This window comes from Barbatula barbatula (assembly GCF_947034865.1).
Source record: "Barbatula barbatula genome assembly, chromosome: 21".
Taxonomy (NCBI): Eukaryota; Metazoa; Chordata; class Actinopteri; order Cypriniformes; family Nemacheilidae; genus Barbatula; species Barbatula barbatula.
The window spans coordinates 10,731,327-10,756,174 of NC_136784.1; the positions used below are offsets into that span (position 1 = coordinate 10,731,327).

The following is a 24,848-nucleotide window of genomic DNA, read 5'->3' on the forward strand; positions in this document are numbered from 1 at the left end:
GTTCTATTAAATGTTCTCTATGGCCATACTATTATAGGCTCAAGAGATGCGTTACATACCAACGCAATGATGATGTACAGTTCATTTTATGCATAAGATGTGCCATTAACTTTGAATAATTGTTTTGGTGTATGTATATATATAAAGCAGATTAACATTCCTCTATACACACACACACACACACACACGTAACTGAATACACAGCCCTATCGAGGCAGCACAATTGTGATTATGTTATCTATGGTAAAATAGCAATGGATCCTTTTTATGGTCCTCTTTTATGGATCCTCTGGGAAGGCTCAATTACGCAGTTGCATCCAAGAGTGACCTTGGAAACTAATTTGTTTTTCTCCAGTTAACTATGAATCCAGGGAAATTAACGATTACTGTGGGGTAGATAAAGACATATTTGTTATTCTTTATTGTTTCGTAATCTTTTATTCTTAAAATTAGTTTAACATGGCTCAACAAAGGTGAATGCTGAAATAAGAGAAGGTCGTTGTAGTTATCATAGCCATTATGAGAGAGAGATGAGTTTCGTCCTTTCATTTTCAAATCATTGCATGAAGATGCCATACTTATGTTTGTAGATATGTTTTATTTATTATATAATTCTGAATTATTTAAAGTTTAACACTGTTTCTCAGGGATTGGGCTAAATTGGTCTTTTTTATGCTCACTGTGTAGATTTCACTGTCTTAAAGTATAATGCAACTGACTTTTGCTTTATGATTGCGAATACAACCAGAATACCGATTTTTTTTTATCAAAGTCAATTACATTTATTAACACCATAATTCGATTTTACATTTTAAAGAAATAAATAATACATAAGAAATTCCCCCAAATGAAAGTTTTGTGTACACTTTGCAATGGTCTTTGTAAAATGACACTTTAAGGGATAGTTCTGTCATCATTTACTCACCCTTAGATTGTCTCAAACCTCTATAACTGTATTTGTTCTGCTCAACACAAAGTAAGATATTTGAAGGGATGTCAGTTTCCAAAAAGATCTCATCCCCCATTGACTCCCATAGAATTTATTTTCCCTACTATGCAAGCAAATGGGTGATAAGGTCAGTTTGGTTCTTACAAATATCTTACTTATTTTTGGGTGAACTATCCATTTTTGGTATGAATTTACCTTTCGAATGATCATTTAAAGAGATTTTACAAAAGCAAAGGGTGTGAGTAAATAAATTAGTGGTAGCTCTAATAAAGCTGAGTAATAGTTTGAAGAGATGTTTCATCCACAGAGGCATTAGTGGACAAAGATCCTAAGATGCAACAGTGTTCTTCAGATGAACTTGAAATAGACTCTTGTCCTATAGCTTGCCAACCTCTGACTTGTGATTCAATGATATAGATTTTTCAATGGGACTTGTCGTTGATGATATCTGGAAAGTAATGGGGCATTAATGTACTTAAAATCTTAATGCAGCTGTAAATCAGTATACAGACACACACAGTGTTTCACCCACCAAACTCAAGATGGTCACCTTTTATCTGATTAATCGTCCTGATAAATATGCAGGTATATCAATGCATCGGATGTCAGTTAAATGCGTAATGTTAATGAATTAAACATACTTGTGTGGACGTCTATGCCACTGGTTTTATAAACAGCACAGCGTCAGATATTAACCATAGGATGAAAAAACATTGGGGGGGTTCGGCGAGGGACGAAATGAGGCCAAGGCTGCTTCATCCAGAGGGCAATTTCTTTCAATCAGGGTCTATATTGTATTTTCTGCAAAAAAGAAAAAAGTGAGGTGGGAGAAAGAATGAAAGAAAGAAAATCCTCCCCAAGATTTAACAAGACTCAGTCGTGGAGCCAAAGGGCAGCTCATGAATTATGGATAGCAGCACAATGGAAATCAGTTCCTCTCGCAGCTCTCTCAGACTCCTCCCCCTGTTGCTCTCGGCATCTGACCATATTTTCTCCTCCAACCTAAATAATTTGTTTTTTATTTTATTAAAAAAGTGAGGGATGGAAAAAAAAAGATGCTGCCCAGACATGTGTAAGCCATGTCACAAGCATGTTACTCTTGGACTCAGACAGCACGTGCATAGCACCCATAGTCTGTTTGCTGCTCATCTGATGCATATTGCTCACAAAACTGGCCAGCATTTTTTCATCTGTCAGGATCTAACCTGGTTGCTTTTCACAACCTTCGGGAGTCTGGATGAACATGTGTTTACCATTCTGCCTGAGAACAGTCATGCTTACAAGATACCATTGGTGCAACAAAAGGCTATGTTCAGAACAAAGTCATTGAAAGTTACGCAAGTTGAATTTGAGGCATTGTTTTATGTGATTGAGGCATGTATATAAATCGATGGATGGATGTGGTTGGTCACGTTGCATTAGACAAACTGTCACTTTCTCTGTAAGTGGGAGGTTTTGGACACAAGAAGCTGCAAAGTGGTCCCGGACTGCATGCCAGTTGTCAAAAATCTGCCTACACAAGGCTACCGTTGCAGCACCACTTCTCTGGTTTTTCATACTTGTGAATTGCATTTCTAAAGAATAAAAAAAAAAACTCAGACAAACTTTAAAATATTTTTTACTACTTTTGACCTTTTATATTTCCTTTAGGGCCATGAATTTGATTATTGTCTAGTAAACTCACCACAAGGAGATGTGGGAGAGACTAAGTGAATCTAATGGTGGTCCATGGGCTTCTGGATTGAAACATGTGAAGGTCAAAGCTCTTGCTCATGCCTCTTTCTCTCTGCTTTCCAGAGCTGTTATTTCCAGTTCTGGACTCAGTGGTTGGGAGTCTGATTTGTTTTGTCACTTCAGAGGGAAGAGCGAAAACTCCCGCGCCCACCTCTTTCTCTTATGATTCACAGTCATTAAAATACTGGAACTTTTGAGCTTTAAAGTCACCCTGACCCATGCTCAGCCGTGGGGCCTGAGCGGAAAATAAAGCAGCCGAGTGATTGATCTTCTTAAGTATTTGCAATTAAGCCACCACTGTGTGTGACAGGCACGGTGCAACACCACAGATCCAAATATCAACCTCTGCCGCGGCACTCCATTAGAGATCAGAGGTATCAGGCATATGAGGGCCTAGAGGAGCAGTTCACACTAAAATGAAATTCTGTCATCGTTTACTTATGTGATTTAATTTCTTTATGGATCACAAAAGACATTAGTACAGATATCCAACTCCAAAAACTGAAAATGAAGTCCTGTTAGAATTGTTTCCATAGGCCATTTGGCTTGTCAAACTGGAACAGATAAATTTTGGCCCGTCTATTTTCGTTTGCTGCACTTGACCCCAAAGTTCCAAACCTTCTGTGCCCTACCATTATTTCAGCCGTGTTATAGTACTGAGACTCAGACCAATTAACCTCTCTGGTGATATTTATTTGGATAGTTATAAACTGTGTGCTGAGTCCATGTCCGTGACACCAAGGAGTACCTCGGGTCTGTGCCCTTGACTTACCTTCTCTGATGCAAGAGACTTTTTCGATTAATCTAGAAAGTTCATTGGATGGGGATCAAGAACTCATTTATAGCTGGACTCTTGAGGCACATCTGACAAAAATCTAATACCAGTAACGGAGGTGAAAAGAGGGTATTGAACTTGCAATGATACCCTTAAAGAATGTTCCATCACCCTCTTTGACTTTCACTCCTCTTTGCTCGGTGATAATTGTTTCTTTTAAAAAGGAAAGGAAATAAAGAAGTGAGACGGTGTGATGGAGGGGTCACAAGGCTCTTTTCAACCTGCCCTAATAGCATATTTATGAGCGCTCTAATCTATAATGACATTTTCTATACTACCACCATTTTGTTACTCACACAATTCAGATCCAATTCCTGGGATAATCACTACCCGTTAATGGGGTGACTTGAGTCTGAATTGCTTTTTAACTCAAACGGACATCTCAATTGGTGCATTGTGGGATGGACCTGAAGAAGAGCGTGCAAGTGATTCTTTTTGTAAGATTATGGGTGGGGGGGAAGCAAATGTGTTCCATGCTCTTTACTGTCACCACCATCTCCATTTTCTTATCTTGCATATCATATAAATCTTTGAGTACCTGTGAGACTATCGGATCTGTATGAATACCTCTGAGATCACTGAATCTGTGTGAGTATCTCTGAGAATCGTTGAATGTGTATGAGGACCTGTGTGGTTGTTAAATCTGTATGATAACCTGTAAGATCACAGAATCTGTATCCCTTCGAGATCATTGAATCTCTGTGTTTCTGTTTGATCCATGATATTCAATGATCTGACATACTATGGCAGCCAACGGTGCTTCAGAGCTGATGGTAGCTAACATTATTCCAAAATATCTCTCTTTGTGTTTAACATTCATAATACGCTTGACTTGACTGACTTGCAACTTTTTGCAACTTACCTGATCTTATTCCTATTTACTTTCTATGTTTTGGCATCTGCAATGGGGCTTTACTTTGCGAGCCTTGTGTTTGTGTGTAATCTGGCTCGATTTAAAAGCAAAACATTTTGACATGTTTTCCACAGCTTTGCTTTAATAGGACATAATTATGAAATGATGCTTGTGATCTCAGTGGAGAGAACACCTTCTGTTAAAGTTCAGCCAAAACACTAATTTTAAAAGATGCTCATGAAGAGTGTATTTAACATTTGCACAAAGCCTTCACAGCTGTAACTGTGCAAACGATCAAAAGAGAAGCGTAGAAAACGAAACATGCTGTAAATGATGCAAATCCATCGCGACATTGGGAAAAAGAACCTAGGTGGGACCTATGTGTATCCACAGGGCAACGAAAAGATGCGATCTGCACCACGACTCATTTAATCTGTCCAATGTTTTTCATCGTAAATCAAGTGTAATGTCATATGACAAGTTGTCAGAACTCAACGCCATTTCCATTATTCCGGCTGCTATCAAAGGAAAGGCTATAGAATGAAAATAATAATAAATAAATAATGTTGCATGAATGGATGAAAACTAATTTCAGGAAAGGCGGACATGTGGGTGATTGATTTTCTGGAAGGCATTCATCTTATTCTCACTATCTTCACGCCCATCAGTCACTATGAGAATTCTTATAACAGTGCACAGTTCAACCATGAACTGTTAAAGGTACACACATTTTTCTCACGGAATTATGGGTAAGTGCAAAATTAGCATGCTATCTAGTCTTTTGATACAATTACAGATGCATACACCATCAGTGTCTCGCTATTTGGTAAAATCACTGACGTTTCAGCGCAGTAATGAACAGACCCATGAGAAAACATGTTTTGTCACTCTTCTTTGTGTTTCCCATGGGAATGCTGGGCCTGTTTCAGTTAATGAGCCCCAACTGTGCTAATGTGTGTTAAAATAGGACTATGTTATTCCCTGCTGCTTTAGCGTCACAGCATTATGACAAGCAGTGGTGCATCAGAAGCGCTGTGGTACACTTCATTCTCCATGATTACACCCTTGGGCTTCAAGCTTCAACACTACAACAGGTCCCTATGCCTGACATTGAAGAATATATATATTTGTCCTTCTAAGTTTTTGTGGGAGAATTAATTCACTGCCATTAGATTCATCGTTTTCATCCACCCCTGTTATTGTTGTAGGGATTGACAGTGCATACTTTTGGCTTTCTTTAAAGCTGTGCTTGAAAAGATTTTTACTTTGAGAGTGCTTCAGGAAATGCTAAACGTAACTCTGGGCTCAGATAGTAATCTTTATAGTCCGCTCAATAAACTAAGAATTTATTGCATTCATTGATTTCAAAGCTGGTCATTGTCTGGTTAATACTGACTGGTTAAGTTAGTGGAAGGAAAAAAAAAACATGCTTTCATCATTTATTTACCCCCATGTCATCCAAAACTATATGACTTTCTTTCTCCTGTTAAACACAGAAGAATATATATTAAAGAAGATTAGACATTAGACCCCATTGAATGAAAAAATAAACACTGAAACATTTCTCAAAATATATTTTCAGTTCCACAGAAAAAAGTCCTACAGGTTTTCCATTACACAAGGGTGACAAAATGATGACAACAATTGTATTTTGGTGTGAACTCACCAGCATCCAATTAATGGCACACACATTTAAAACACATCATCTGTTGGTCATCTGGTTTTCGGACAGTTCACCCAAAAATTAAGTTTTTCCAAATCTGTATCAATTTCTTTGTTCTAATGAAAGATATCTGCAAGAATGCTTGTAACCAAACAGTTCTTGGGCACCATTGACTACCATGGCAGAAAAAGTTACAATGGTAGTCAAAAGTTCCCCAAATTTGTTTGCTTTCTGACATTCTTTAAAACGCCTTCCTTTGTGTTTAACAGAACAAAGACATTTATGTCGTGATCGTGGACAAGTGTGGAAGAACCCAAGTGCAGGCAGCGATGAAGGGGTTAACAGATTTTAATATATACACAAAACAGAAAACAAACACCCACGATGGGGTAACAAAACAAGAACAGGGGACACGATAAACTGATAACTAAACACACTTGACAAGAACACTAACTACAAAATACCAGGACTAAACAGAATACTCACAAAGACTTGGATGACTTTATTTCTTCTGCACAACGCAAAAGAAGATATTTTGAAGAACATTTACAACCTAACAATGGCGGTACCCATTCACTTCATGTCATTGTACGGTTAGCAACATTCTTCCAGATTTGTCCAAAGAGACTGCTGTCTCCCACAACCTCAGGAAACTATACAGTTGACACAAGCAACAGATGCACAGGTTGCGTCATTTAAATGTTATTTTGTGTAATGTAAAGATTAGGTTCTAAATAAATCCACTTATAGTGGTAGTGACTCAGGCTCTGATAGACTCACCGCTTTGCCGTAAGGCAAACTTAGTCTGAACTGGAGAAGTTAAAAATACTTTATTGCATCAGTACTATAAATAGTACATTTGAATTGTGTTCTTTTAAAATATTCATACCTCCCCATCCTCTCACTCTCTCTCTCTCTCTCTCTTTCTCTCTCTCTGTCCGTCTTTCTTTGTGTTAGTAGTGGTTGTTGAGCCAAATCTGACATCTGGTAAATACTGCACGGATGAGCTTGCGTTTCTTTGTCACACAACTTTCTGTTTTCTCTTCAGCTTATGCGATTAGCGCTCACTACAATAAAGAAACGTCTTACTGTGCCCACATTATCTTAGCTCTCATTAACGCTAATTCTGACAATCCCAAAACCTGAACATTGCTACATCTAACGCAGTATAGACCAGTTTGAATCGTTTCAATAAATGTAACAATATAATATTCTAATCTTCAATAATAACTCTGCATGTGAGCTTTATTTCATTCATACTACCGTTCAAACTGAGACCTTGTTATTCTTATTGACAAAAAATGTCTGAATACAATGATTAGGTTTAAGACATGGAAATTGTGTTTGTTGTTGAGTGAGAAATCTTGTACACAAGTAGAAAATTACACATGCTCATTACTTTGAAAGCTGTGTGGTTTGTTTACGTGGGCTGGTTTATATTCACAGTTTAAAATTGCCCTACATGTAGTTGTCAAATGTGCCTGTAATGTCTTTTTTCCTCTTCTGTAGGTTAAATACACTGCATTTTGTGACTGTGCTGTCTTCTGTTCTGCATTGTAGGTTCACTGGTCCGAATCTGCCATCACCCATCATCAGCAGCAAAAACTGGCTGAGGCTCCACTTCACATCCGATGGAAACCACAAGCTGAGAGGCTTCAGTGCTCAGTACCAGGGTAAGAGAGAGAGGATACGTTGATGCAGCCCTTACTTGTTTAAGTCTATGCAACAAGACATAGAAACAGCAAAGGGGTCTCAGCTGTCAGAAACACTTGGGAAAAGGCAAAAGAGGGAGAGATTGAAAGGGGGAGAGAAAGCAAAAGACAAGGAACTGAGGCCAACGCCCTCGAACAACAACTCCGTATTAATACACATCCAATGTTTTGTCCATTGTAATAACAACAATAAAAAAACAAAATGCAGTTTACATTTTCTTTTAAAGAATGAAGTACAAAGTCAGTCAATTCAATTGCTTTGTTAGCAGAAGAGCAGACGAAGACCAAAATTTGACCAAACAAAAAAAAGGATTTGTTAGAACAATACAGAACATGTCTTTGTTATTTGTGGGACAAAACATTTTGTGTCACTTTTAAAAACGACACAAAATCTACACAAAATGACACATAATGTGAAGAATAGCATAACACAAACAATGTGTCAATATTTAACACATCCTTTTGAGTGCAGACTAAAGTCTCAAAATCTTAAGTTTGATTTTAACCATTCATTTCGATTGAACCATTATTTCACTTGCTCTGTTAATAGTAAAGATATCAAGATTATAGTTTGACAGACTATTCTTTCAATAACGAAGGATGATATTATACAGCAGGGTGTTTAATTAAGGTGCCAATAGGTCTGGTCTTTATATTTTCTTCCAAACGGAGGTCCGGACAATAAGTTTTGAAAATAAATAAATATTTAATCAATTAAACCCAGTTGAATAAACTGTATAAAATATATGATCTTTTATCAGGCCATTTATTTTATATTGTGATATGTGTATGTATAGGCTCTGTGGTTTTAGGCGATTGCCCTCTTAATAGAAGTCTGAAAATTAATATTTATAAATAAATAAAAATACTGACAACATGCAAACAGCAAATGTAATGTAACAATTTCATAAACGGAAAACAGAGTTACAAACTAAATTAGCCTGTCCACGCCATTTTCACCTTTTCACTTTCATACCAGAACTACTTCTATCTTTAAATAATTTTCCAAATAAAACGTTGTTCATTACAAATTGTGAACCTGCTTGTGAAAACCCAGCAAAAGTCCTTCATGAAATCATCCCACAGAATATTCTGTGAAAATATAACAATAGTGTTTTCGTGAAATCAATGCTTGAAATGAATCTTTCATGCTTGTTATTATAATCAATTCGATTATGAGATGTTAGTCTGGTTTTCACAGGGTCACACATGTTTACATGCTGAATAATAATGCTACTGCTAAATGGAGATAAAAATGTTATGGTTAATAAAATATCACAAATTTGTGACATATAACGAACAGTAAACAGACTGACGGAATCAAATACTTTAATATTCGTAGCTTTTTTTTCTGTTGTGTGTCCATTTACCTGCTCTGCATGTATGCACTAGTGTTTGCTGCTCTTCATGTCTTTGGTGGGAGAGAAACAGCATTTTAAGGGTTAAAATGAAGCGCGTTTGACGGTAAATAAAGATATTAGAGGATATAGCGACAAAAGATCAATGACATACATGTTCCTGAGAGTGCGTTTGATGTTATTCTCCGTTGTGAAGACACGCGGCTCAATTTAAACAACCAAAATAGTCAAAAGTTTTAAATGCATCATTAGGCTGTCTGGCGGCCCGGTTGTAATGTAACAAAGGTCCGGATCCGGACCGCAGTCCGCCTATTGAGGATGACTTGTTATATTGGAAACACGGTAACACTTTACAGTAAGGTGCTATTTGTTAACAGTTAGTTGATGCATTAGATGACAATGAACAATGCTAATACAGCATTTATTCATATTAATTCATGTTTATTTCATTATTTACTAATACACGTTGTCACTGTAAACATTAGTAAATGCACCTTGAACTAACATGAGTGACTGTATTGACTTACATTGACAAGGATAAATAAAGGATGAAAAATTAAATTGTTCCTTTGTTAGCTAATGTATGCTAAAGCATTTACTAATGTTATCTTATTGTAACGTGTAACCGAGAACACAAACTCAAAAAATTATTTGAGATGGGTTTTTACAGCCTAGGTCACAAATATCAAGATATTTATTTATCAGCTATTTACAAATTTTTTTTTTAAGCATTTAGCAGTGTTTTTCCTGGTATCCTTATGTATGGATGTTGTCATGTCAACAAAATTGAAAGATTGACTAAAGCTACAATATATAAAAAATAGATAAGATATGTTTAGTTGTTTAGATATGTTAGTCAAGTAGTATCAAACTAATCTCTTGGAAGTTTATGTTAAACATTTTTTATTTTATGGCGGTGTGTCTTTCTTTGACCGTGACTTTTCTCAATAACAAGTGAAAATGTTCTTCTGCAGGAAATCACATCGTCACAAAATGCTGTTGATTAAGCTCAACCTGCATTAAACAGAAAGGTTATGATTACCCCCCCACTGTAGATAGACAGACACACACACCATCACTCCAGACTGCACTCTCATCTCTCTCTCAAGTTCAAAGGTCACCACTCAAAGGAGATGAGCAGAGAAGCAGGATTAGTAAGCTCAGCCACGGGAAACAAAGACGGAATCCGCAGGAATTTCACCTCGTCCTTAAGCAGATCAGAGCGATGGGACGGGATTACAGGGCAATAGTTTGATAAATAAATACTTTAAGGATATCAGGGAGGGAGAAAGGAGAGCTAAGCCTTTAATTTGATTTTCCACTGACCTCTCCGCTATTCATTGTTCCATCATTGAGTAAAATGCTCTGGATTGAGAGACGTCCAATGAGCAGATACTCTTAACATAACAATCCACTCAGATCCCTCTTGCTCTTTCTCTCTCTGGAGAAGATCAGGTACAGAGAGAGAGTGCGTGGAACGGGTTTAGAGAGAGAGACTCAAATCGTGTTTACAGTGTTCCACTTTTCTGGAAACTTTAGAAACAGTATTAAAGTATCTGAATCGCCAGTCCCACGCAATGATGCCTCAGGTTTACTGCAACGGCACAAAATAATAATTGTATTAATTTAATAAAAAAGTGCCAGTGTAGAATTCGGTTTTTGCTGTAACAGCTGTTTGCTAATGTTAAATATCTCCATTCTTTATGCCACAGGTGCGTTCATGTGCTATGAAGCTTTAAGACAACAAAAAATAATTGACTGCCTGCATGCATTCGCATGAGTGTGCGTCTGTATTATTCTGTCACTTTTTCAACAAACACGCAGGGCTTTGTTCATGTACAATGGCTTTTGCAAAGGAATGACAGTTTCTTTAGAAGACTGTAATGGTAATTACAACTTGGCTCATGATTTGTAATGCCTGGTGAGCATCTGGCGTATAATTAGCTTTTTTCTGCTTTTCCTTATCCTTTTGCTCTCAAATAAACCTGTTTTAATTCTTTTGAATTGCAGTGAAGAAGATGACAGAACTAAAGTCCAGAGGGGTGAAGATGCTGCCGAGTAAAGACAATCATAGCAAGATATCAGTTTGTAAGTTACTGTTCTTGCACAGTTCACTCTTTCGGTGGACTTGCCTACTTGGGCAAGTGCAGATTCTTGTATCAAAATCCAAGGTGTTCCTGCGATAACGTTCCTTTGAAACAATCTAAATATTGGGTTGTAAAGTGTAAGGAATAGCGTTTCCGGGTCAAAGCATCTATTTATTTCAAGCGGGGCTACAGCTTAAACAGCTGTTTATGAGCACTGTTTTTCTCACGTCGCATATTTAAGCGGAGCATTTATTAACTCACAGTATGCACTACAGTCTCCAGGCTAACAGAATCTCTGACACCAATATTTGAATAAATTATGAAAATGAATCACTGACTGGCCTTGTGGGATTTTGTAATGAAGATAAAGGTTAAGATCGTGGTTTTCCGATAGTTTTACAGCTCGCCATGAGCGTGTATTAGCATTTTTTGTTGTTTGCCTATAGCATCTCACTGAGTGTTTGGACCCGGAAACATTATATGACCTCCCATATATGGTGGTGCTTGACTAAACAACCGAATATGTGGATGTGATCATAATTTATATTAAATAAGCATGTGATTCCTATTTCCTTTTGAATATTTCACAAAATATTCTCATTTAATCAATTTGATCAATTTTAGAAAGAATGTGATTTGGTAATAGGAATACTGATCCAGGAAACATGCACAATGTACGCTTGTGCTTAAAGTGATAGTTAACCCCAAAAGAACATTTTCTGTCATAATTGATTCACACACATATCATTAACCTGTATATCTTTGACAAAAAGGTGGTTTTGAGTCCATATGATTGAAGTCAATTATTCGGTCAACACCAACAAATTATCAAAAAAAAAAGAATTTGTACGTAAATGATGACAGGATTGACATTTTCGGGTAAACTATCCCTTTAATACATTTGTAGCTAAATGTTATCAGTTGAATTGGGTTGATATTAAAATACCTGATCAGCATGATGTCTTTTTTGAAGCTTCGTGAAGTACAACTCATTTTCATAGTGCAAATCCATTTCCACAAATGGATGAAAGCAGCAGCCCACTTCCAGTGTTTTCTGATGACTAAAGCACAGCCTTGACCACTAACATTATCGCTATTCTACGCTGTGTCAATTGGAGACAAATGGAGCTATTTTTCTCCCTAAGGCCAGAGGGGAGGGAAAATACGTTTCCATTTTCATTGTTGGGAAACAGAGAAAGTGAAGACTTATTGAAGGTAATTGCGTCGTGTGCTGAGACTTTCTCCTGTCTGCGTTCTTCTATTATAGCCTTTATTTACATTTCAATTACCTTTGCATCATTGTGAGAAAATGTCAGCCTGTCCGTGTGAGCATGTGCCCATTGAGGGTGTCATCGGGGATCCATGGTTCCATCACCATGGCGGCCAGCATCTCCAAGGCAGCGCTGACAAGCTTGGCCTTTTGGATCACATCAATATGCATGAAGACCAGCACCCAGGCGCGTCTTGGCCAATCAACACGTGTCACTTCAAGTTATCCCATCGCTGTCCTCTCCGGTCCTTCAAGCTACCTATTGCAGAAACCAAGGCTGCCGCCTACCTGCCTGACCCCTCGTGTCATTTCCACTTCACACAGGGCTGGATGACTTCAGCTTGTCTATTGCGGTTTTATGCCAGGGGGAATTTTTATTCCCGCTTAATGATGTCTCAAAATATGACGATCTTGGGAGAATCTATTGATTCTTTTGTTCATTAAACAAACCTCTGGTCAGATAAACAGCTTCATTGATCCTGCTGTGAATGCAGGCTGCGATGTTTGTAGTTGTTGAACAATGTTTTAGCTAAATGCCTTAACATACAATTTATCTTATTTTTGTATATCATGTGTTTTTAAACTTGGCTTGTTCAAGCACATATTGTGCAAATTCTGTATTTTGAGGGTTTTGTTAAAACTAAAATGTGGTCTTGCATTAAGCTTTATTCATAACAGTCTTATTTGAGTTGTTTACTTATTGTGTTTGATTTTAATATAAAAATAATATTGATATATATATATCAATATTATTTTTATATTAAAATCAAACACAATAAGTAAAACAACTCAAATAAGATATGTATATATATATATATGTATATGTATATATATATATGTATATATATATATATATATATATATACATGTATATGTATATGTATATGTATATACATACATTATATAAATATATAGTTGATTGTTAATTGTATTGAATTACATTGAATATAATATACAACATTTACATAATTTACTTATTACTAATTATTATAAATTATAAAATATTCACATCATATTAAATACATATTAAATCAAAATATATGAATAAATAAATATAAATACAAACAAATGAATACAAATGTTAAAGTGTGAAATATAAATTAAAGACAAATATGTCTAATGAATAACTTTAAATTACTAACAAATCCATATTTACAAATAATGAACATTTCCAAATTGCATTTTCTTTTCCTTTGAAAGTTGTGTCATGGAAAAAGAACTGATAGAAAGGTTTTTATTTGTTACAAATTAGCTACTCCTGTCAGGGTTTTATTCTGCGATAACTGTCTTGATGTACATTATCCTGTATATAGCATTACTTAAACTGTGATATATGGTTTTCGTAATAAGCAGGACTATTCTGATTCTGGTCCTGGAGGATCACTGTAAAAATGAGTTCCAGCCCTCATCAAACACACCTGAACAAGCTATTCAAAGCCTTCAGGATAACTCGAAAAATTACACAGGAGCAAATCTCTGCGGGACATTGGCCCTCCAGGACTGAAGTTGAATGGGCCTGGTTTAATGCATTTATAAGTCTTCCTCAATTACTGTGGTCAACTCAAAGAAAGCGATCATGTTCCTTGAATACATCATCGTGTTTCATCCTCATTTCTTTTGCAGTATCACAGATGGGGGTGGCGCAAGGACACAACATGTGCCCAGATCCAGGAATCCCGGAGAGGGGCAAACGAAAAGGCTCAGATTTCAGGTGAGCAATGAGTTTATGGATTACTTATTAACATAGTCCAGGGAGAGGACACAGAAGAGAGGGGAGGGACGAGTGCAGTTAATTTAGTGTAGTTGTAATGCCAAGATGATGAATAGCAAGAGATGCAGGAGTTGGGCACCTGTTTAATTTCTCATTGGCCTTTTAATTCTCAGGGCTCAGGGAGGATATTTGATCAGCATAAACATGGGCTATGGGGTCCCCAAAGACACAGTGAGAGGGGAAGGAGGGCAAAGGAAAGACAAAAGAGATGGAAAGAAAATATTGAATGGTTCATTCTTACACGCTATTGCAAGAACATGAATCTAACAGCATGGAAATCAAGAGCTAATGTTTGCCATTGTGTAGTGAGGGATTAAGAGCTTGCTTTAGTGAGGGTGTCAGTATTTAAAATAAAGAGTAGTTTTTTAAAAGCATCGGGTTGGAATAATCTTGAGTGAGACACGTCAGCAATTCATAAAATCTACTTTGTGATTTTGTTTTCCGACCAAAATAGTGTATCTCTTCGACCTGTTAGTTAAAGAGCCCACATCCCAAAAATGCTGTATACACAAAAAATCTACAACAATTCCAACAATACAGAGAAACAACATTTTTTGGATCATTTTTAATAATTTTTTTCTAGCTAATGTACAATAAAACCTTGACAGCCTGTCAAAATTGTGCATTTAAAATGTGGATTTGCAGCACCTTAATGTTATTTTCTTTTTGTGTGGACCCCAATACAGTTTTCCTTGTACTGTAGTTATATTTATATTTGTGATCTTAGTGTGAATGGACTTTAAAATTATATTAGACCTAAATGTATCCATATTTTTTAAAAGTTATCCTTATGTTTATATCATTATAAAAATACAAAATCTTTATAATAATTATTATAGTGTAAGATATAAAAAAATAACCATTTATTACATCTTAAAATATATTTGTTTAATATTTAAAATATTAATAGTAGTGTTTTATCCAAATTATGTGATGTCCTGCATAGTAGGAATGTCCCAGGTAAGAAACCCAGGGAACCTTATCCATCATTTATGATAGAAAAAGAGAACCGAGAGAGGAGATTGAGAATGAAACCGAGGTTCAGACCTATTTAATTGAGGGGTAACAGCGGTATAGCGGCGTCATTTCCAGTCACAGTGCTACCAAAGAGAGGCCTGTTGTGCAGGTTGGGCTGTCAGTGTCCCCCTGCAGGGTGAATGGCAGCGCCCAAGAGGATTCTAACACGGACAAATGAGGACAATACATTTTACGCTTACTAGCTCTCAGGGCAATCGCCGCGGGGAAGAGAAAGACAATCGAAACTTTTTATCTGAATGTTCTTAGCTTTGGCTACCTGAGAGGCCCTTCATCAGCTGCTTGTTGATGGAAGCTGCATTGCATTGCATCTGGAATCTCACATCGGTTTCTTAAGGGCTGTCCGTTACCCTGCTCCGGGCTGGAGAGTAAGGGTGTTTATGCCTGCTCGCGTACACAATCGTGCAAGGATGGGAAGTTCTATAAGAACTTCGGGAGGCTGACATCTGCACTTTTTTTTTTTTTTGCCATGGAATCAAGAAGAGCGTAGTGGTGGGGGGGATAACTAAGAAATTACAAAGGAATCCATATTTACAGGTCTTTTTAAATGTCACTTATTATTATTCTTATAACAAACTGTCAGATAATTTGCAATGTATTACATTTAAATAATTACATTCAAGTTGAAATCTTAATATTTCATTTCATATGATGATGATGATTATTATAATTATTATTGCTCGATGGTCATACATATTACAATATATCATATTTGAATAACTACATTAACATTAAATTCTAAATATTTCACTATTTGTATTTATTTTATTATTATTACTTTAATTATTACAAATTGGTTAAATTGGTAGCTAACTCTGTTTTCTGTTCATTGAAATGAAATATTGATGTAAATTTGATGGAAAAACTTAACTAAAGTAAAAAAGCAGTAAAATAATAATAATAAAATAAAAATCTATTAATCTTATATAGCAACATAAAAACAAAATTATACATGACAAAAGCATATGTCAAACATTTTTTAAACTAAGTAAAATTAACATAAATACTAAAAATAAAGCTAATTAAAAATATTTGTAAAACCAAAACTATAATAACTCTGGGTCAGACAATTTGCAATGTATTACATTTAAATAATTGCAATACAATTGAAATCTTAATTTTTCACTATTATGATGAGTGTGATTATGATGATAATTCTCATTATTATTATTATTATATCAATGTTTCTTGCGTCATGCTCTACTGTCTGGGCTACAAGAATGCTTTATTAAACTATGTATTGATTTTCCTGCAAAGACTAAACTTCAGTCTCCTCTTTCAGGCGAGGGGCTACAGTACACTTTTCTTGTGATGAAGGATACGAGCTTCAGGGCTCCAAAAGCATCACCTGCCTGCGAGTAACGGACAGTTATGTGGGCTGGAGTGATGACCGGCCAATCTGCAGAGGTATGTTGCTTTGAAAGCCACTGATGAATAAATAAATATAATGAATACTAGGCACTTTTATTAATATGCTACAATTAGGTTAATTTCTAAAGGCATAAATAGTTGGGGCATTTGGAATATCTGCATTCAAAGGGCTCTGAGTAATGTATTGAAAATAGAAAAAACTAAGGGATGAGAGAGAGAGAGAGAGAGAGAGAGAGGAAGTAAGTTAAAAATGACTAGAGATCTGTACAGCTGATTTCCTAAAGGAGGAAGAGATGGTATCGCTTAGCCGGTAATCAGCTTATTTCGCCTCACCAGGCTCCGATTAATTACTTTATTGAGCTTTACTTAATTTCTGACTTTGATTGGCTAGGACAGCCCCCGGGACCGTTTCTGCCGCAGCTGTCGCGTCCCTAGAGAGGTGCTGCCCACCATACTGCCACCCTTACCCTAAAAATTAGCTTTAAATTGAAGTCCTCCGTGAATATATAAACTATACATGCAGTTGAAACTCTCTGTGCTAAATGTTTTTATGAAGATATACATTGTTTGGTTTATCCTTTTGAGATTACTGTAGAAGGTAATTTAGTAGGATGTACTCCAAAATAAGAGCATGCAGAACATTCATGATGTCCTACAGTATGTATAGATCTCTTCATCTGTAGAGATCCAGTACTCTCAAACACACCCACACGCGTCCAGGATTGGTTATACCTGCTGTTTTCGTCATATCGATTAATTTCTCCTGTGCTGCTCGGCCAGCTGTGATCTTTTAGCCTTTCATTAAAGTTACATATCCCTTCTTCAGCACAACCGATGGCCTCTGCCGCCGCGGACCCCTCGGGCCTGACAATCCTGGCAAGAAAATTAGTCGGGCAGCTTTTTAATAGATTGGACTAGTTGCTTTTGCTTTTTGATTATTTAGCTATCAGTTTTGGGCACATCGCTGTGGGCTCGTGGAAAGAGGGAAAATGGACCTGAAATTGGGAAACTGTCGGACCAAGTTCCCTTATTGGCACCATTACTCATGTGAAAAGGGTTGATATTTAGCGTTCCCCAGGATCCTTTCCTTTATCACTTGTACCTTTGCACCGCTAATGTGGAAAATGATTATTTGTCTTGTTTCATTGATTCAACACTCTAAATGCCAGCCCATTGTTCAGAAACGGTTTAATTGCTCGCTTTGGGAAAATTGGTATCATAAGAAAAACATTAGGTTTACACCAGAAAGCCAGTCGTAAATCACACATGAATCACACAAGCGGGTTTGTATATAAGAATATAAGGATGAAAAGCACAATAATAGTTTGTCCTTGAGGTTTTTCCTCTGTAAAGATGTTCTTTCAAGGATTTGCAGAAGTTCGATGAGACAATAAATGGCACATGAACGCTATAAACTACATTTATGTTGCTTTTTATTGGATATTCCGAATAAAACAAAATGCTTCGGACCTTAAAACACATAGCCAACCTGAAGTGCACCACAAATCACGGGAGATGAGAGATAGGTTTGTGGAAAAGTGAAGTCAGCATTTATGAAAGCTCTTTAATGATGGTCATTTAGGTCCAGTGGTCTGAAGTAACTCTTCTGGAACGATTCCCTGTCGCTTTCAAAAATCAAAGCAAACTCCACAATGTTTTATTCTCTCATTGTGGCTTGCCATAGGGTATCTTTACATCTCCGGCTCTGAAATGCGCTCTGAGAACTGGAGGGCGTTAGAACTCCTGGTCTGAGTCTCACTCTGATCCAATTGAGCCCAAATAAGATTATGTTTAGTGGTGGGAAAACTCCTCCAGATTGTCAGAGTGATTCTGTTATTCTGCAGCACTACCCCAACAACATCAATGCATCTGTTGGGTTTCTACGTGGAGTCTTTGCTATAGGATATAACTGTATCTTCTAATATTAGCATGATAATTGTGTTGGTAAGTGTGATTATGGTCTTGTTTACTGTAAATCACAATAGATTTATCAAGACAGGCGGCAAAAATCTGATTTTTATCGCGCTCGTATGTATGAAATGGCTTTAAGAGAGAATGGTCAGATCAAACAAGCTTGTTTGTCATTCTCACCCAGAACAGAAAGGCAAACATTTCCAAAGTTACTGTATAGGTATGTAACAGATCTGATATCATTACTTGTATTAGGATGGTGCTGATGGTCAAAACTGATTTTTTTGACCCAACACTGTACAAAAAAATCCTGTAAAACAGTAATATTTCAGTGGCTGGGGCACCAGAAAAATACTGTCAATTAATTATCTTTTTACACCCGACTTTTGCAGGCTGTTTCTGTAATTTGTTATTTCTTTACCGTATTTCCAACATACAGGAAACCTGTATATACAACTTAAACCTTCCATTAAATGACAGTTTTATAGCTGATGCCACAAGAAATGATTTTATTGAAATGAGTCAGCATTACACCAATACATATTATACGGCAAATAATGAATAAATAAAACAAAGTCTTACTCAGTATTTTTGTATTGTTTTGAGTTCAAATATCAAAATTAAAGATATTTACTTAAAGAAAGGAAAATGACATAACTTACTAAGTCTTGCTTTATAAAAAAAGAGTTACTAAAACAATCAAAAATATTTACTTGCTTATAATTGTCACTCTTTGCTCCTTTTTGACTGAAAACAAGACTTAATTAAATGAGTGTATCTTGAGTTAAGAATACACAATTACAGTATCCAAATAGCGCTACGTTCATTTAATGCTATTATTCTATTATTGCATTTACAAAACTTTGTTGCATTTTTAAAGAAATGTTCACAGAAATCGTGTAGGGCACATATAAAGTTGAAGGTGAAAACTGGGGTCATATGGGCCTGGTCTTAATTAACTTTAATGTCAGTTCACCTAAAGTCTTTGAGGAAAACTTTTCCAGTGTGTGTGTGTGTGGCTGTTGGCCCTTAGGAGCTCACCTCAGACATATCTCATTAAGAGCTGCAGCTGGTCCCAGACCTGCAGAAACGTTCATTTACTGCAAACACACCGACTGCACCCTCCCATCTCATTAGACATAGAGCGCTTTCATTCAGGGAGGCATTTAAAGTCCTCCTGGAGGCCAAGAGTGTCACAAAAGACTTCAACACAAAGAAAAGTCAAAGAAAAGTCAAGCCCCAACAATATGCTGCTACAGTCCTTGAATATTTTACTCCAATCAAAACCAACGTCCTGAGATAGATTATTTCCGCTAACTAGTATTGTCGTCGGACAACCTAAACCAAGACCAGAGGGTGTCGAGACCAAGACACGATCAAGGCTACACGAGACTGAGTCAAGACCAAGACCAGCACTCATTAAATGTATCTAAAAGATCCACATAACACTAAAAAGTCATTACAGAATTATAGAACCATGCGTTCTAAGCGTTCTTATCTGTTCAGAAGCAATATAGCTGTTTTGCTCAAAAACAAGCAAAGTTTGATTTGTTCTAGATTTGTTTGGGACTAGCCAAATACAACAAAATCGAACAAATGAGGTCAACTTCAGAAACAATTAGAAACACGGCAAGGACGTGCAACTCAAAAGTGCAATAAAACTGCTCTCAGTACGCCTATCGCAGTATACAAAGCTAAGTAAAATACAATTCTAAGTAATGAAAAAGTAGAAAAGTAATAGAAGTCTCTATTAATGTGACGTGAGAGTGATTTTGGGATGGCTCCAGAAGACGTAGTTTGTTAGCAGAGCACAGGGATCTACAGTAGAGGGTACATAAGTGGTGCAGTGGTGCATTTGTAGGCCAAGATCAAAGCTTTGAATTTGATGCGAGCGACTAGAGGTAGCCAATGTGACCTGAGTGGTGTGCTTTCCCAGGTTTATGGTGGTCCTGGCAGGTGTAATGTTCGGTGACCCAAGTTGAATAGAGAGGTTGTGATGAATCTTTGGGTCAGTGGAGATCACAAGCAGTTCTGTCTTCTCAAGGTTCAGCTGCAGGTGATGGTCCACCATCAGGCATGCTGAGATATGCGCAGGTATGCTGAGATATGCGCAGAAACCGTTGAATCGTCAGGCCGAAATGGAAAGTGACATTAATGGTGTTAACACATACATCAGACAAAGCACCATCAATTTTGTGCAAATCCCACAGATGTGGTCTTGAAAGAAGTTTTTTTTTAGGGTGACATATCAATGCATGCATGTTTTTGTATATGTAAGCGGAGCAAAATATGTTCCTTTATTGGTTTTCTTATCTATATAGAAATGAATGTTTCCTCCTTTCTCCACAGCGTATAGAGAAAGAGCAATAAATGTGTTATATGAAGGCATTTTTAAAATGAATTTAATAGCCTTTAATTGTCGTGTGTGACATTTCATCATATTGTGTTTGTTGCATTTAGAAAATAAGCCTATAGTACACATAATAACCCAGTGTGGTATTAATGTTTGATATTATTGATGTAATGAACTAGTTAGTGCATTTCGTGATTTCCCTCTCTTGTCAGTTCTGTAGTTTGGATCAAAAATGAAGTGTCTGGTTGGTCAATCTTAAAACTAGTCATTTAGGGGCTGGTTGCATAAACATATCCATGATTTTAAGACAAGTCTTAAATCTTAAGTGTGTAAAAATGTATCTGACTAAGTCAAGTCAGAGAAGAAAGACTGTTGCATACAATAAGCTCATGGTTACCTTTAGTAAGTCTAAATCATACTACTATGCGGGAAAAGTAAGACACTGAACAACTTAAAACAAAATGGCCGACAACACAGTTTTTCATTGCTGATAACATTTGCGTATTTGAGAAATAGAATGCTGCCAAATCCATTGAAATTAACAAATGTAGTGATTACAATGCAAATAATAATAAAAACAAGGCTTAGACTACAATAACTGAGAAAAGTATTTGTGTAAATCAGTCAGTTCCACAAACCTTCAAATATGTAAGCAAAAGAAGAGTCCAAGAAGAAAACAGTCTCTCCAGCATTTCTTTTTGCAAAGGTCTTTTATTGGTCTTGAAAACTTTTCCTCTTCTTATTGCCCATTTATTAAAAACAATTGCTATAGCAAAAGATAGCACAAGGTCACTTTTAGCACTTTTTGTTGTTGGAAATGTATTGACGACATAGATCACAACAAAAACATGTAGCCAGGGTGTCATCAGTCTTAAAGCATGCTAACATGACACATGTTTCTTGCATTTCAGACATTTACAGGTCATTTTGTTCATTCTGGCCTCATATCAATCTGATGTTTCAGGACTCACAAACACACTCTTTTTGTTTAAGTTAAGCATGGTGGTCATTATTATCACCTAATCATAATAATATTATATCATTATGAATATATATATATATATATATATATATATGTATCTTCATGTATTATTCACACAATGTGGCTGGATAATAAAAAACAACGTAGCTTTGTATACTGTGGTAGGCTATACGAGATCAGTTTTCTTATTGCACTTATGCTTTTTGTTGTCCTTATGTTGTTCCAATTGCTTTCATTGTTTACCTCATCTGTAAGTTGCTTTGGAGCATCTGCTAAATTAATTAATGTAAATGTTAATCTATTCATATTAACATGTGTGTGTGTGTGGGGGGGGGGTCATGATTTTTTTTTATGAATTAATACTAGTATTACTATAACAGTAATACAGTAAAGAAATTCTAAACACAATTCCATGAACTTTGTGCATAAAAGCTTTTTTTATTTTTGCGCTTTGGTAATATTTCTTTTAAATGGTAATTTTCCTCATGCTCAAGGGATCTTTTCTGTTGCTCAAGGGATCTTTTTCTGTTGGTCAGAGGAGGTTTTTCTGTTGCTCAAGGGATCTTTTCTGTTGCTCAAAGGATCTTTTTCTGTTGGTCAGAGGAGGTTTTTCTGTTGCTCAAGGGATCTTTTCTGTTGCTCAAGGGATCTTTTTCTGTTGCTCAAGGGATCTTTTTCTGTTGCTCAAGGGATCTTTTTCTGTTGGTCAGAGAAGGTTTTTCTGTTGCTCAAGGGATCTTTTCTGTTGCTCAAGGGATCTTTTTCTGTTGGTCAGAGGAGGTTTTTCTGTTGCTCAAGGGATCTTTCCTGTTGCTCAAAGGATCTTTTTCTGTTGGTCAGAGGAGGTTTTTCTGTTGCTCAAGGGATCTTTTTCTGTTGGTCAGAGAAGGTTTTTCTGTTGCTCAAGGGATCTTTTCTGTTGCTCAAGGGATCTTTTTCTGTTGGTCAGAGGAGGTTTTTCTGTTGCTCAAGGGATCTTTTTCTGTTGCTCAAGGGATCTTTTCTGTTGCTCAAGGGATCTTTTTCTGTTGGTCAGAGGAGGTTTTTCTGTTGCTCAAGGGATCTTTCCTGTTGCTCAAATGATCTTTTTCTGTTGGTCAGAGGAGGTTTTTCTGTTGCTCAAGGGATCTTTTCTGTTGCTCAAGGGATCTTTTTCTGTTGCTCAAGGGATCTTTTTCTGTTGCTCAAGGGATCTTTTTCTGTTGCTCAAGGGATCTTTTTCTGTTGGTCAGAGGAGGTTTTTCTGTTGCTCAAGTTATCTTTTTCTGTTGCTCAAGGGATCTTTTTCTGTTGGTCAGAGGAGGTTTTTCTGTTGCTCAAGGGATCTTTTTCTGTTGGTCAGAGGAGGTTTTTCTGTTGCTCAAGTTATCTTTTTCTGTTGCTCAAGGGATCTTTTTCTGTTGCTCAAGGGATCTTTTTCTGTTGGTCAGAGGAGGTTTTTCTGTTGCTCAAGGGATCTTTTCTGTTGCTCAAGGGATCTTTTTCTGTTGGTCAGAGGAGGTTTTTCTGTTGCTCAAGGGATCTTTCCTGTTGCTCAAAGGATCTTTTTCTGTTGGTCAGAGGAGGTTTTTCTGTTGCTCAAGGGATCTTTTCTGTTGCTCAAGGGATCTTTTTCTGTTGCTCAAGGGATCTTTTTCTGTTGCTCAAGGGATCTTTTTCTGTTGGTCAGAGGAGGTTTTTCTGTTGCTCAAGGGATCTTTTTCTGTTGGTCAGAGGAGGTTTTTCTGTTGCTCAAGGGATCTTTTTCTGTTGCTCAAGGGATCTTTTTCTGTTGGTCAGAGGAGGTTTTTCTGTTGCTCAAGGGATCTTTTCTGTTGCTCAAGGGATCTTTTTCTGTTGGTCAGAGGAGGTTTTTCTGTTGCTCAAGGGATCTTTTCTGTTGCTCAAAGGATCTTTTTCTGTTGGTCAGAGGAGGTTTTTCTGTTGCTCAAGGGATCTTTTCTGTTGCTCAAGGGATCTTTTTCTGTTGCTCAAGGGATCTTTTTCTGTTGCTCAAGGGATCTTTTTCTGTTGCTCAAGGGATCTTTTTCTGTTGGTCAGAGGAGGTTTTTCTGTTGCTCAAGGGATCTTTTTCTGTTGGTCAGAGGAGGTTTTTCTGTTGCTCAAGGGATCTTTTTCTGTTGCTCAAGGGATCTTTTTCTGTTGGTCAGAGGAGGTTTTTCTGTTGCTCAAGGGATCTTTTCTGTTGCTCAAAGGATCTTTTTCTGTTGGTCAGAGGAGGTTTTTTCTGTTGCTCAAGGGATCTTTTCTGTTGCTCAAGGGATCTTTTTCTGTTGCTCAAGGGATCTTTTTCTGTTGCTCAAGGGATCTTCTTCTGTTGCTCAAGGGATCTTTTTCTGTTGCTCAAGGGATCTTTTTCTGTTGCTCAAGGGATCTTTTTCTGTTGCTCAAGGGATCTTTTTCTGTTGGTCAGAGGAGGTTTTTCTGTTGCTCAAGTTATCTTTTTCTGTTGCTCAAGGGATCTTTTTCTGTTGGTCAGAGGAGGTTTTTCTGTTGCTCAAGGGATCTTTTTCTGTTGGTCAGAGGAGGTTTTTCTGTTGCTCAAGGGATCTTTTTCTGTTGGTCAGAGGAGGTTTTTCTGTTGCTCAAGGGATCTTTTCTGTTGCTCAAGGGATCTTTTTCTGTTGCTCAAGGGATCTTTTTCTGTTGGTCAGAGGAGGTTTTTCTGTTGCTCAAGGGATCTTTTTCTGTTGCTCAAGGGATCATTTTCTGTTGGTCAGAGGAGGTTTTTCTGTTTCTCAGAGGAGGTTTTTCTGTTGGTCAGAGGAGGTTTTTCTGTTTCTCAGAGGAGGTTTTTCTGTTGCTCAATGGATCTTTTTCTGTTGGTCAGAGGAGGTTTTTCTGTTTCTCAGAGGAGGTTTTTCTGTTGCTCAGAGGAGGTTTTTCTGTTGCTCAAGGGATCTTTTTCTGTTGGTCAGAGGAGGTTTTTCTGTTTCTCAGAGGAGGTTTTTCTGTTGCTCAAGG

The 24,848-nt window shown here is 37.0% G+C and overlaps 1 protein-coding gene across 1 annotated transcript in view; it reads left to right on the plus strand.

Moving 5' to 3' along the window:
• Positions 1-24,848, plus strand: part of csmd2 (CUB and Sushi multiple domains 2) — a gene marked incomplete at both ends in the record, with an annotated part of 241,505 nt that overhangs the window by 106,028 nt on the left and 110,629 nt on the right. The window contains 4 exons of the mRNA XM_079485563.1: positions 7,595-7,707; positions 11,115-11,192; positions 14,085-14,172; positions 16,550-16,674. Of these exons, the coding sequence (XP_079341689.1) occupies positions 7,595-7,707; positions 11,115-11,192; positions 14,085-14,172; positions 16,550-16,674 (404 nt within the window). The remainder of the gene's footprint in view (positions 1-7,594; positions 7,708-11,114; positions 11,193-14,084; positions 14,173-16,549; positions 16,675-24,848) is intronic.